The 14,829-nt window shown below is 41.1% G+C and overlaps 1 protein-coding gene across 4 annotated transcripts in view; it reads right to left on the bottom strand.

The window, feature by feature from the left end:
- Positions 1-2,264: 2,264 nt before the first annotated feature.
- LOC114059358 (phosphatidylinositol 3,4,5-trisphosphate 3-phosphatase TPTE2-like) overlaps positions 2,265-14,829 on the bottom strand; it is a 19,706-nt gene continuing 7,141 nt past the window's right edge. For all 4 annotated transcript variants that reach the window (XM_027887695.1, XM_027887696.1, XM_027887693.1 and 1 more), the window contains exons 7-19: positions 12,627-12,726; positions 11,726-11,789; positions 11,143-11,207; positions 10,535-10,595; positions 9,537-9,618; positions 9,366-9,454; positions 7,871-7,932; positions 6,870-6,950; positions 5,742-5,847; positions 4,999-5,096; positions 4,533-4,628; positions 3,983-4,053; positions 2,265-2,528 (exon numbers count right to left, since the gene is read on the bottom strand). In XM_027887695.1, the coding sequence (XP_027743496.1) occupies positions 2,426-2,528; positions 3,983-4,053; positions 4,533-4,628; positions 4,999-5,096; positions 5,742-5,847; positions 6,870-6,950; positions 7,871-7,932; positions 9,366-9,454; positions 9,537-9,618; positions 10,535-10,595; positions 11,143-11,207; positions 11,726-11,789; positions 12,627-12,726 (1,078 nt within the window). In that variant the 3' untranslated portion in view covers positions 2,265-2,425. The remainder of the gene's footprint in view (positions 2,529-3,982; positions 4,054-4,532; positions 4,629-4,998; positions 5,097-5,741; positions 5,848-6,869; positions 6,951-7,870; positions 7,933-9,365; positions 9,455-9,536; positions 9,619-10,534; positions 10,596-11,142; positions 11,208-11,725; positions 11,790-12,626; positions 12,727-14,829) is intronic.

The following is a 14,829-nucleotide window of genomic DNA, read 5'->3' as shown; positions in this document are numbered from 1 at the left end:
TTCTACATTACCATGACATAGGCTATAAGGTTTCCTTCACAAGAATGCCAGGAGTCAGCTTAGGTCGCAAATTCACTTATGTAAGGGATGAGTGTCCACTACCAGTGAAGGTCAGTGGAACAGGGAATGCAGGACCTACTGTTACCATCTCCTGAGCAGTGGTACTTGCATGGCCCAAGAGAAATGCAGTATATCCCTTAAACAGCCATTTTGTTCCTTATTCCTGCTTACACAATTGTTTTTACTTAACTGCATGTGCTTCAGCTAGAAAAATCTGACTTGCTGTTACAGCCTTTGCTGCTGGCACCTGAGAAAACTGGCTTATTCCCTAAGCAGGAAGAGGGGTCACCTTAATTGCCCTGCCAACTATTCGAAAGGGCATAAGCTGGTAGAAAGGGCATAGTAGGACAGTGGTATCCAATTGCCTGAGCTAAGCCAAAATGAACTTAGTCATCAGCCACGTCTAGCTGCAATAAAAGGGCATCCTCTTCCAGCCCCAAGCACATTCACGGGGACACTGAGACCTTACGTGCCTGCTTGCCCTGTTGCCCTCTAGTGCTGCAGCTGGGATATCACAACTGCATAACTGGGTATTTCTTCTTTTTCTCAAGTCCAAGATGGGAGGGTTGTATTAACCTTGCCAGCACCACTTAACCTTGAGGGGCAATTAACTCCAAAGCAACACCACAGATGGGGGAACAGCACTGCAGAAGCTGAGCATGAGCCAGCACACCCTTGCAGCAAAGACTAGGCTGCTAGAGCTGGCTCTGAAGGCAGCATGAAGGCAGTTTGACCCTCTGCTCACACCTCTTAGAGCTGTCAGAGCAGACATGGAATACCACATCTAAATTCTTGTTCCCCAGTACAAGAAAGGCTGTGACAGACTACAGCAAGCTAAGAAGAGGGCAGTAAGAATAGATGGTGGAGAAAAGAGAGTTTGTTCACCCATGATAGAAAGCTGAAGTTACCTCATTCATGGGAGGGGATAGAGCCAGGCTCTTTGCAGAGGCTTATGAGGCAAGACAAGATGCAACTGGTACAACTTGGAATCAGGGAAATTCCAACCAGGAAGGAGCAGTAGTTACAAGATTAAGTACTGTGTGAAAAATGCTATTCGTGGAGATTCATAGAACTGAGCTAGATTGGGTGATCCAGCTCTACCTGGGCCTGTGCACCTGAGGAGCCAACCTGGCTCCTTTGCACAGGAGCTTGGACTACATGTACTTAAGTGACCCAGGCTCACTCTATCCTGCACCTAGGACTGCAAACAAGTGATGGGACTCTGCTGGGCATTCAAGATAGGCTTCAGCTTCCACACTTTAGGTACAGTGCTGATAGAAGCAGCTTCCAAGAGCCCAGCTCCTAAGTACTAGATAATTACACAATAGCAAGAGTTCAGTCCACACAGGTACTTCACAGTATACCACTACTCCCAAGTGAGCACAGGGAAGGTACGTGACCTCTGCTTACCCTGTTAACTGGAACACTACATCACTCTCCTTCCACTCTTGGTTGCTAACAATATAAAGCAACAGAACCAAGAAGTTAACACCTGAACATATTTCACATTGAGGAAGATGTAGTCTCCATAGAAGAGGTGCACTCCTGATAAAGGCTGGAAGCAGAATAAGTCTCCTGGAAAGTTTCTGAATTACAGATCTTAGTACAGCTCAAGAGGGGTCAGTGAGCATTTGCACTATTATCTCAAATGGTCAGGTGCACAGATCAAACCCACCACATGCAGTTTTTTAAGGCAAGTCTCACGAAATTATCCCAGGCAGCTGGCATGCTCACAAGCTGATGAGATGCAGACTTAGGTCTTAGGGCATGTGGCCAGCCCAGCCCTTTGTGGGAAGGAACAGCAGTAGAAAAGCAGCTGTGCAGTCTCCAACACCCACAGGCAGCTCCTAGGACATATGTTGCTCAAACCCCTACTTCAGTGGTTCTGAATGAAGAGCAGTTTAATACCAAGGCTTCTACTCAAGCAGCAGTAATCTGATACAGGAAGACTAAGGGAATTTTGAGGGAGAAATAGTATGCTACTGATCTGCAGAAAACCCTGGTGCTGAGGGCGGTGTGTCAGATTTTTTCAGTCTCATGCAGATCACTGGTCTTCACCCACCCTTGGGCTAATGCTCTTGCTTAAAGACCAGCAATTAGCTTAGATTACTAAAACAGGAATTACCTGTATGCAGAGATACCTAAGCTCCTAAGGATGATGTGGCAGTCAGCTGACAGTAAGTAACTCTTGGGAGTATTCTTGCCCTGCACAACAGAACTTCATGTAACTTTATTTGAGAAGTTGTATCTACACAGAAATACATTAAGTACATGAAAATTAGACTGCTTCACTTTATACGGAAACAGCAAGACATTCTCCAGGAAAAAGATGCATTTTACATGGTTCCCTTCTTTCAGATTTCCCTTACGATTCAATAAAGTTCACCTCCACAGCAAATGTCTCACTATAGACTTTCCAAGTTTTAGACTTGTGAGGGTTATCCAGCTCATTCCTGGGAAGGTAAAGTCTGAAAGACAAAATTTGGTAGTACATCTTACAGCCTAAGACAATGCTTTTCCTTTCAGCCATCTGCAAAAGTTTCAAGCTCAGCCCTGGAATATTAAATATAGCCCCAGGTCTTGAACTGAAACAGATATCAGCCATGCCTGCTCAACACCTTGCATCTGAAGTAGTCTGAGAAACAAAGTCAACCTGACGGGTTTGTGGGTTGATTCGACACCCCCCTCCCAGAGCCCCACAATGCAAGACTGCTAGAGTAAAATTAATGTTGCATTCAGCTCAAGGCCTCCTGATGGGATGTGAGAGTCACTAATTTAATTGATCTTCCTAAAGGTAAGGATTTAATTCAGTACTCCACTGGGCACACTCTCCAATTTGAATGTTTACCAAATTCATGTCCAGTTATTTAAAAGCACTTGCACATCAGCTATAGCTGAATTAGAGATATAAGGACTGAAACACTGACTTATGGGCTGTTTCATTTCTGATCAGACCTAGTCCACTTCAGGTCTACCAGAATTCCCTGGGAAAGAAGGGAGAAATGAAGGCCTGGTGGGGCATCCTCCCTAGTCCTGAAGGAAACAGAGGACTTCAACAAAACTCTCAAAATGGCAATGTTTTAGGTCTGTCAGACAGTAGGCATACATTTCTCCTGGCACCAGCTTGGTCCAACAAGGTGTCTGCATCTAGATAGCAAGATGCATTGCTGGTTCAGCATATTAAGGCTACAGTCACAAACAGACTAGAGGCTACCTCTCCTCATACTCTGACAGGATCAGCTCAGAAAAAATTGTTTCCTTTCTATTCCAGTCATGGAGAACACAGTAATTTTATTTCCTATATCAAGTTCACTGTTCCTCTGCCTCAATCTGTCAAAGCAGGTTAGACAGAAGATAAGGATCTCCTGTCTCTGCATTTCTACATCACTCCCCAAGCAAGACAGACAAGCCCAACTTTTACTGGCAGGAGCTTCCCCAGGAGTTCCAGACTCAGCAAGCAAAGCCACGGTAATTTCTAACTTGAAAAAAAACATGAGAAGCCATAAGAGAGCCTTTCTTTGGGATCCCAAGCATCGGTACTTCTAAGTGTGGTCTTAATGGTTGACTGAGTTACTGAGTAAGTTCCAGCCTTCCAGACAGCCGTACTATAGAGCATGGCAGATCTGAATAATTAGCATTAGATTTTTGACCTAAAATTCATTAACAATGCTTAGAGCACTGAGGAAATAGTCCAGTGGCTTAAGATAAAAAGCTCACATATATTTAAAATACTTATCACAGTGCAAGAAGCTGTCTTCTCACAAGTTACAGTTGAGGGTCAAAGACCAGTACCAACTTGGAAGTTAAGACAGCTGGCACATCAAGCCTATCTCAACTTTACTTGTTTACTACGGTTATCAACTTTCAGCTCAGTTCAGACATCAGAAGTTAAGATCTGACGACAGTTACAATGATCACTTACCTGTTATTTTCAATAAAGGAAGTGTTGAACCAGAAGAAGAATGGGCAGTCATCATAGCCTTTTGGGAGATCCTAAACACAAAGGATTAAGGACTTATTTAAGAACTGTATTAGACAACAGGAGTCTTTTTGCAGAGCGAGAGTACCCATCTGTCCTCAGTAGTTTGGTTTACAAAGCCACAGTGCCAGAGTCAGTACACTTGAAGATCCCAATATCACACACAGATCACTGTTTTCACTGCAATTGTTTCAGTATTAGGTTACTCAATACAATGAGGTAAGAGCCCCATGTTAGAAGCAGCAGGTACTCAACTAATACATCTTGATGACACTGCTGTATGAACAGCCAGATGATTCCCCCTGCTTGCCTAGGTTGAAGTAGCACCACTTGCTGCATCCCTCACTGCACAGTGAGACCACCCTACACAGCAGGAGTCACTGGGGAAAAACAGACTCTGCTCTGCACCACACAGCCAGCTAGGACTCAGCTGCAGTGTGCACTGCAGCCTCTCCCCATACCCAAGTGCAGGTCTTCACACTGTTATACTTACAGAATCTGATTCAAATCTGACTTTCACATCACCACTTATGACAGGGCAGTCTTCCAAGCCAATGACTACAGAGTCACTTTCAGAATCAAAGAAGAGCTGGGTAACAAGAATAAAGTTTGTTTTATGAGAAGTTACTGCAGAGAGACAAGGAACCAATTCATGACAATACCTAGCTACTCGTTCATGGTATACAAATACAACAGCAATGCTAGAATAATACCCAACAGTTTAAGCTACTCAGAGTGAGCTATTTGTGTTTAAGTGACTCCTAGGGAAATCTTCAGTATCTTAATACTGCTTTTAGTATTTAGGATTTAGCAAAGCTTAGCTTTTTCATCCTCTCAGAATTGACCTCATCCATTTAGTTAGATAGTTTTATGTCCAGTATTCAACTTCTGCACAAAGACATTTTTGACCTGTAAGTCAGCTTCCAGCTTCTCAACTGATGTGATTTCACAGTACTCACCCTGCAGTTTTGTTGACTGGCACATACACATTCTAGTACAATTTCCTTTCTTGTTATTATCTGCACCTTCATATCAGTTCCATTGCCCTTCCCAACTCCTAGGAAGAAAGCATGGCATTATAACAGAGCACACATATTAGCGGGAAGTATAAAAGTGGTCATGAAAACCAAGTGCAAACCCATTCAAAAGTGCCTTCTTTCCAGAGTGCCTTGTGAAAGACTCTAGAGAATTCAAATGCTAAAGGTAACTCAGGATTCAGTAACTGAAAATTGTATACTGAAGTAGCAGTGAATCCCACTAGTGTAACAGGCTAATGTAGAGTCTAGTTTCACTGACTAAACAAGAACTGCAGTTTGAAGTCCTCTAGAACAATGAGGGATGAACTTCCAGCCTTTGATTAAGATTACCTGTACATATGTACAGAAACAGGCACGTATATGAAGCTGAGAAACATTAGTGGATCCAGTGCCACATGTGGAGTTAGTCTAATTTAAAAAGTGATTCTCTTTCCAAAACAGAGCAGATTGTACGTGAGCCATCAATTGACCAGACAGCCACAAGGCAAAACACTGAGCAAGTGACTTCAAAATACTCTTCATTGTATTCTGTGTCACTTAAATTCTCAAATCCAAGTAAATCTACATTCTTATCATGGACTTTGCATGAGAGACAGCACATATTAGCTGTCTGTAATAGGAAACAATTACCAGATAGAGGAATGCCCACATTCAAGAGTTCTTACCATGTATAGTGTGGATTTTGAGGTTTTTTATTTTGAGTTGTCTCTCTGGTGGGAGTTTCAAGTTATACTTGTTTTTCAGGATCTCATAATACCCAACATACCTACTCTGTAATGCAAAAAACCCAGACACATTATGCAGTTTCTGTACCCAATACAGATTAATTCTAGGCAGAAGTAGGATTTAAATAGATCTTCCACTCCAACTTTTTAGCTCTCCAGAGCCCAAAAATAAGAAGAAAGACATTTGTTATCCTTCCCCTTCCCAGTTCAAACAATCCTCTAGACAAATTTAACATCTACATTTTTAATCAGCCTTTAAATTTCATGTTTTGAGGCATTCTGTCCTCTTTAGTTCAGTAAGAAGTGAGGAGCTTTTATATTGTAGTTTTAAGAGGCTGAATGTTCAAACATACAAGATAATTTAATTCTACCGAAGTACACTCTGAAGGACAGTTGTAATTCTATTTTATACTATCAACTAAAGTACTTCTGTCACCAGATTCACTTTACACCCCTGCATCACACAGTACAGTGAATTAATATGAGCAAAGCCCCAAACTATGGTCTGAGGCAAAAAACCTGTGTAGTATTTCCCAGAGTGAATGCAGTCTGTAGAGAATGCATTCCTCCACCCAGCCACATCTGTGCTATGGCCCCATCCCAGGCTAGGCTGCAGGCTTCTGTGCATCCTTGATAAACAGCCCAGTTGTCTTACAGTGTCATGCTCCTGTGAGGGTGCCCAGACATGTTGTGGAGTCTCCATCTGGGCAGATATTCTAGACCTGACCGGACACATCCATAGGCAACCTTCTCCAGCTCACCCTGCTTGAACAGTGGGGTTGGACTGAAAGCTTTTCTAATCTCAAGAATTCTGTTATCTTAGATACTATACTTCAGATTTGATGTTATTATGAAGAGAAAGGCATAAGGGGAGAGGCAAAAATGCAGTGCAACCCTATCAGTTGTTAACCTTCCAACTCTTACGGAAAGAGTAAAGAAAGAGTACAGAAAATTCAGGAAGTAGTAGAAACCTACAACTCTGAAACAAGGCAGTGGACGTGGGGCAGCACAAGCACTCACAAGGTTAGCATTGGTTGGGCTACTGTTACTGAACCTGCTCAAACTTACCTGAGATGGAGTTTCAACTCCTTGAAACTTAGTACTTGTGCTTCTATCAGTTCTTCTCTCCCCAAAGTAGTCCAGACTTTCCTACACAGAAAAACAATTTCAAGGGTTAAGATACCCATCCCACCACTATTCCCCTTCCTGAAAACTAGATTTTAAACTAGAACTATACTACTCCAGTGCAGTATGGGAATGCAAGTGAAAATATGCAATAGTTGTTTTGGTACCTTCTAAAGGAGAGTTTTAACTAGAATAAGAAAGTACTAATTAGGAAGTCACATTCATGGGTGACAGACTTAATGTAAGAATGAAGGACAGGAATATGACTTCTAAGCAATTTCTTTAGAACCATCTATATTTCTCAAGTGGTCTGTGGCAGACAAAGCCAAACATTAGTTTGGATCTTCACAAACCAGACTCTGAGGAAAACAGTGATTAAATGAATACAGTCAGCCCAGACTACCTTGAGCAATCTGGGCCTTCTGCATCCCAAGTCTCCAGGCTGGCATACCAGACTTGGTATACTAAAGCAGTATAAGCATCTGTCCTGGCTGCAACTTGATGATCTTTCTCCCTTTCTCCAAGAAGAGCTTTCTGCTGGCTGTCAAGACAAGTCAAGCCTTGATGCCTCACACTACTTGAAGGGAGATTGGGGGAAAAAATTTCTTAAGACCACTTAAAAACAGTGACACTATCTTAAGTAGAGTTTGTTCTGAAGTCACCTACAGTTTATGTTGTTGCTCAAGGCCCTAGGTCTATTATGCCTCCAAAAAGAGTGTTTCAAGTTGTTATCCTATTAAATGCTACTCTCCCAGTTCTTGCTGATCAAGAATAGACTGCATCAGAATTTACGTAGTAGCAAGATTTGCAAGAACTTTTATTAAAGGCAGATTTTTTCACTGAATCTTTTAGTATAGAATTTTCCACAGACTATTATTGCATTTCACCAATTCAGTAGATTCTAAAGAGCATTTTGTGTAGCAAAAAAAATAAACAGCTTTTACCTTTGCGCTTTCAAACTGGTCACTGTCTATGAGCCAGGTACAGACCATTGTTCCAGTCCTGCCTGTGTAGAAGTAGGAGACAAGTTAAATTACAGAAGTTCAAAGGTATTTGGGATTACTTTTATGAAGGTAAAGTCATCTCCTATGATCTCATCTATCTCAAGAGTTGTGACAGTCAAGTAGCTGTATGAGTACTGTATGAGAGTAATGAGTTAAAGACAAGATACTACAGTTTGTTAACTTGTTCCTTGCAAGCAGTCCCCACATTTCTTTGTGGTATTACTACAGACACTTAGGACACTGGTCAGTATCTATATTCTCCATTCAGCAGGGGATAGAGGATAGCACTCTACTAAAAAAGGCTATAAACTGGCACTTCCCAATGCTACGAGTCTCAGAGTTGTTTCTCTGCCCCAATTATTTTCCCACAACCCTATTAAGAAGCCATCAAGTCTGCTAGCATGAAAATCCTGTATAGTTTCATTTTTTAATTCAAAATCTCAGAGGTCAAGTCACCCTCTCCACACTTGTTCTTCAAGCTGTAGCTTTAACATTCAGTTTTGCAAAACCTTTTAAAACATAGCTTCACCTCAGGGCAACTTTTTTTAATGTTAAGGAACCACCTGTCTTAAGCCAAGTATTTGCTTAACAGATAGTAACAGCAGGTGCTTGGCATATGTTTGCAGGGAAGTTTGGCTTACTTGCAGTTATTTATGCATTTCAACAGCTCCCACACTACTAGTGGTTGCAGATAGCACCTGCAGGTTAGCTCATATAAGGTAACTTTGACTATTTTGTTTCCATAAGACTTCATTGTACTATATCACCTAATACTGTGTGTATCTTGATTTAAGATCCAGCAGCACCTAGGACATTCTAGGGGGGTAAGGTTATGGAGGAGATCATCTTGAGTGCCACCACACAACACATACAGGACAACCAGGGGATCAGGCCCAGCCAGCATGAGTTATGAAGGGCAGGTCCTGCTTGACCAACATGATCTCCTTCTATGAGAAGGTGACCCGCTTAATGGATGAAGGAAGGGCTGTAGATGTTACCTACTTGAATGTTAGTAAAGCTTTTGACATAATTTCCCACAGCATTCTCCTTGAGAAACTGGCTGCTCATGGCTCAGACAAATGCACTCTTCACTTGGTGAAAAACTGGCTGGATGACCAGGCCCAGGGAGTGGTGGGGAACGGAGTTACATCCTGCGGTGGCTGGTCACCACTGGTGCCTGCAGGTCTCAGTACTGGGGCCAGTTCTGTTTAATACCTTTACCAATGATCTGGACAGGGGGATTGAGTGCGTCCTACAGGTTCTGTAATACTAAACACAGTATTATACTGTTGCTAGTCACCATCCACAGAATTTGTCAAGTTACACTGTAACCTCATCTTACAGTATGGTTTAAGGCCATACTTACATCAAAGAAGCTATAATAACAATGAAGTGCAGTTTGTAGCATACACAGACTACACATGAGAAATTATACCTTTGCCTCCTTTACAATGAATTGCTACGATGTTCTTTTCATCTTGACTCATCCATTCACGGACACTGCTAGTGAATTTCAGCATGTCCCTAAATAAGAGGAAAATTAGTGGATCAACATAAATGCCTACACAGAACTATTGCAATGTATGTATTTCTTGACAAAACTCACTGTAGTGCTGGGACATTGTGGTCATCAATAAAGATCCTTTCCACCCTGTAGTGAAAGTACTTGGGGTCATAGCCTTTTTCACCTACAGGAAAAGATCTGAAGTTATGCCAGGAAGGGGAAGAGGATTGCAACAAAGAAAGTGGCTTCTGGCACACAACTGCTGGTCTGAGCACAAACTAAAGTACAGCTGTGTAAATGGACAAATCGAAACGAAAAAAAATGTGAGGTAATTTGGCTACAGCCATGATTGTTTAGCTTCTAGTTTCCTGCTTCTCACTTAAATTTTACCTCCAGGCCCAGAGGGTCATTCCTTTCCACAGAGATTACTTTGGGTCTGAAAGTTAGTGTTCTGATGTAGTGTCAGAGCCAACCATAGCAACAACCTGCAGACAAAGTGGTAAAGAGCCACTAACTCTACATCCCCTATCTGACCTCCACTATCTATCCCTCTGCTGGCCAAAGGACAGTTTTACTTTTTAATGACTTCAAGTATCAATGCTTCTAGAACATACCTTGCTTCCAGCTCTGACACACTGCTATGAAACAGGAACCACAAAATAGTTGTTTGTGAAGAAATTTTTTTAGCCACTTCTAAACAGAAGAGCTTTTAACTGTTGTCCACCTCATTCTTCTAAGCCTTCATTAGAAGAATTCTCCAACATTACCTCAAGTTTTAGCCCAGGTTTGGTTTTCAACTTTTGTTTTTAATAAGAACTTTGAAACACTGAAGCAATTTTTCAGCATGACCAACGAAGGCTAAACTGCAAGACATCCAGTATCTCCTTTCCTAGCTTCAGTACAATATTAGATTAGTTTTGCAAGCTTTGGTACAGTCAGAGCCACATTCAAGACAGAATGTAATCAGAGATAGATATACACTTCTGATTGGATATACATTTTTTGAGATCTGCTATTGTCAGCAGAATACCTTGAAGAGATGCATTTGTATTTACCAATATTTCAATATATATTGGTAATCAGCAGCTAAGCATACTTACTGCAGAGATTGTAGACTTTATAGTGGTCTGGATGTTTGGTGTCCAAAAATCTTGCAACTTCCTAAGCAATAACAAGATAAGAGTTCAGAGTAGTTAGCGCTCTCCTCCTTATTTTTACTGCCACCTCAACCCCCCACATAGGATCAGCAACTGCATTCATGAACAGCCCTTTGACAGCAAGTCTTTCCAACTCAGGTTCTTGTCTGGAATAAAAATACTACTGCAACTATCTTCCTTGCCCTATATAAGTTTCTACAGTATCAGGCAGTACCTATCTGAAAAGAACATTACGCAGACTTCTTAAAAAACTTTTAGCTGAATAGATCTTATCACTATTACTAGCCTGGGACAGAACTGCCTTGATTCTCCAAAGCATTCCAAGGGATAGGAGCATCACAACGCCAATGTGTCCACACTGTGATACATCCCACTAGGCTTAGCTGAGACACTACAACACAAACAGCACAGTGGAGACCATCAGTCAGACATTCCAACCAGCCATGCCAGCAGAACTAGGACTGACACGATCTAGTCCACATGTAAATTAGTGGGAATCTATAAAAGAAATAGGCTTCAGAAACAGTGAACTTGGTAAATGAGATTTTTACCTTTATGGGGTTCCGGTAGAAAGACTGCTTCCCAGAAGATGGAAATGACATTGCAATGATTCGATCTGTGGAGAAGACAGCAATCAGCAGTAATGGTAGAAAGGCCCCCTACACGTAAGAACTATGCGACTGAGGAACATCCTTATGTCTTATTCCTACCCTAATTATAAGAACAACCTACCCATTTCTGTGAGGCTTTCCTCTACATTTAGCATAGCTAGAGCAAGACAAGTAGTGCTTCCCAAACTATCAAACACCATAAATGTCAGTCTCCACAGAATCCGAAGTAAAAATACTCCAAGTCAATAGTTTCTCAGCTCCGATTCCCTAGGCCTCAGGAAATTTTCTATCATTACATACAACATGTACAACTCCCTCCTGGAAGGCTAATTCTTGAGAAGAGTGCCAGAGTCAGGAATTCATACTTCAAAATCCCACAAAAAAGGAGTAGGCCTGGTTTGACTTCATACTTAAGTTTCCTTAGTCTAAAACATTGTCTGTATGTCACATCAAAATCTTATAAAGTGAAGAACAAGTCTTAGCAGGATTAACATGCTGTAAAGTGACATTTGTTTATACAAACCAGTAATATAAGTGAGATCCAGATCAAAGCCATCTTTCATATAACGCCTTTTGTTTTCAGAGACCTGAAAAAAAAAAAAAAAAAAAGACTTAGTCTTCCACAGGAATGCCAAAGATCACCAAGTACTGCCTGTTAGTAGGAAAAATCAGCCATCAACTAGACTCAGAAGTTAAGCCTGAGCAGCAGAGCCTCATTTTGCTATAGCAAAGTGCACAGCATTAGCTGAGAGTAACATAACTTTTAGGTAAGCTCTGTTCAGAATTTTTACCCTGAAGTATCGGAAAGTTTACTCTAGTAAAAGGAACACTGCAAATTCTTCACAGATTGCAGCATGAATCCGTCATGGTTATTTGAGTGTTTGGAGGCTGAAGGAAGAAAGAATAAAGTTAAGGGCAGAGTAACTAAAACTGCTTATTGCTGAGCAATAGGATATCCTTAAAGCTTAAAGTATCACTTTAATGCCCCTGATGAAAATAAGAAGTATTTACAGTGGAGAGGACTTCAACAGTAAGGTTGTTTTGTTTTCACCCAAAATAAAGCATCAGAAGCATTAAAACTCCTACCTTTCCCTACATGAGGGGAAACAGTCTATGTACCACACAAGCTAGAAATTGTCAGTTGAGACACACGGTGGTGTTGCAATCACTCTGATATGCCAGCCTTCCAGGTCAATTTTCTGCTTACTTGAGCAAAGTTAAGAATGCCTAGTTCTGCTGAAGTGGGAGACAAACCTCCAGTACCCTGTCAGAGAAACTGAACAGATGTGCTGCTTGGGCAATACTATCGATAGAAGAGCAATAGGCTGTGGCCAGTCCTGTATTTACCATTGATGGCTGCCTAGAGAGAGAGCTAGAGCTGGAAACAGTAGTGATAGCCTAGATATATTAAGAGGTAAACTTACCATTCTCCTGGTCACCACTTCAAGTTGCTTCTTTTGAGAAGCCAGGCGAAATATTCTTATCAAGATGACAATTCTCAGAACTCGGAGGAAAGTAACCATTCTAGGTGCCAGATTCACCATGAAAGAAAATGAAGAGAACTATACTTAGATTAAAGCTATTAAAGCTAAACAAAGATTAAAGCTGTTTCAGAGACAGTTTAAAGTTGTGTTTCATATATTGGATTAGGACTCCTCATGCTGGTTTGGAGAAAGTACTATGCTTGAAGAATACCATGGTTCTATTGTTAAGGGCTTCAGGGAGTACATTTCTGAACAGCTAACAGAACTAGGAAATCCCCTACTTGCTAAAACAGACTTCCACAGGCACCTCTGGCCAGCAAGCAACTAATTCCATTAACATTACTTATCATAACAAAATTCTTGTTCCTTGAAGCTTATTCTTGACTCTAAGTGTATGTAGCCACCTGAAAAATTACTGAAAAGAGAAGCTATGTACATCATTACTTGATTAAGAAATCTGAGAACAGATCAGTATATATCCTGTGTTTAATCATTCAGCAACTTGAACACTTGGTTTGGGGAACTTTGAACTGCTGCTGAACTTTGAAGCAGGCAAGATGCTTAGGTGAGTGGTTCTGCCAAAACAAGTGAACAGGGGCAGCTGCTTTCCCATATCCCTAGGGACTAGGACAAACTAACATTATTTTCATTCCTTAAGGAGGTATGTGAGCAAATACCTTTAAGAAGCACACGCACGCATATTTTAGGTTTTGATATACTTGTGTAAGCATCCTGGTGAATACCAATAGTGAGGGAGACAAACCTCCAGTTGAAGACAATCGGCTCTACACTGATGTGGAGCTTAAAGTCAGCAAGACCAGGCTGTCCCTGACACCTGGAAAAAAGTTTCAGTTTTCCCCCCGAGTGTCTTCCTAACTCAGTATCACCCTCCTCTGTTGAAAACAGAATTCAATTGGAGCTAGCAGAAAATTACATGAACTAACACCAAGGTGAAAACTTCACAGCCCCTCTCGCCAGCCCAAATCACAACTCTAAGAAGCAACTCTTCAAGACAAAAGCAGTTTGCATTCTGCCCTTTAGGAAGTCAGCCAGTTAAACATTAGCTCCCAGACTGATACCCAGCTCTCATTCCTCAATATCCTTTTATAGGTTAGATTTAAAGAAAAGAGTTAACTCATCCAAACACACACCCAGCTAGACCAGATTAGAAATAGAAACCATACTCCTCTGTCAGGGCATGTTACCTCTACGGACTGCCACTGAAGTGTCATTTATCACATATTAGTTCTCACCCATATAAAAGCTGCTCAAATTCTAATTATTCTAAAATGTATCAGATGCTCTAAGATTGCTGTTTGCTTCTTGAGGAAAAGCTATGAGGAAAGAAAAGTTATAAACCCCACATAGGCTAATGGGAATTAGCTGGATTACGTAGACATTACTGGAGTGTTAAGTGGGAAGACCATCTCACCTCAAAATTTGGGATTTGGTCAAGTTTGAGGTATCATTTAGTGTAAGGTAGTAATATTTTGGTCAGAACGGGATTTAAGAACCTTTAATAAGAGAAACCTTACAGAGGGCCTCAAGAATCGAACAGGTGAGATGGTAGGCCTCAGCTGAGTGTCTTCTGAGAGCACCAGTGTGAACTCCTCTTTATGCAGTCAAAAGCCTGTTCTAAATTCCCATTTAGAACTTGCACACACCAATCTATAACTGGATTGGTCAGTGCAGGATCATGCCTACTACTACCATAGCCTAGTGAAGATAGCAGTGCACATTAGCCTGTCACAGTGCTCTTTCTCCTACCTTTAACTGGATGCTGCCATAAGATGAAAGCTGCTTTAGAATAATATGGTCATAGAAATGGGAATTAATCATTAAAAACTCAGATGAATGTTTAAGACAACCTAGAAGGAAAGAACCTTTATGACTGAGGCTGCAAAAGCTATTCTTGGACAGTTTACTTTTGAAACCTGAGGTTAGCCAGCATTTGAAGAGACAACTAGTACTTACAGATGTTTGTCCAACACTGGATTCTTCAAAAACTAAACTTTGAGTTGGTTTCTTCTGGAATAATGTTCCCCCCTTATGCCAATAAGTCATCTGAATTTGGGGGGTGTTTGATTTTGTCTTTTTTTTTTTTTTTTTTTTTTTTTTTTTTTTTTTTTTTTTTTTTTTTTTT

The sequence above is a fragment of the Empidonax traillii genome, unplaced genomic scaffold, assembly GCF_003031625.1.
Source record: "Empidonax traillii isolate 1590-97213 ecotype Southwest subspecies unplaced genomic scaffold, ASM303162v1 scaffold219:size747757, whole genome shotgun sequence".
Classification (NCBI taxonomy): Eukaryota; Metazoa; Chordata; class Aves; order Passeriformes; family Tyrannidae; genus Empidonax; species Empidonax traillii.
The sequence above is the reverse complement of the archived record's forward strand: the minus strand, read 5'-3'. Positions and strand labels throughout refer to the sequence as shown.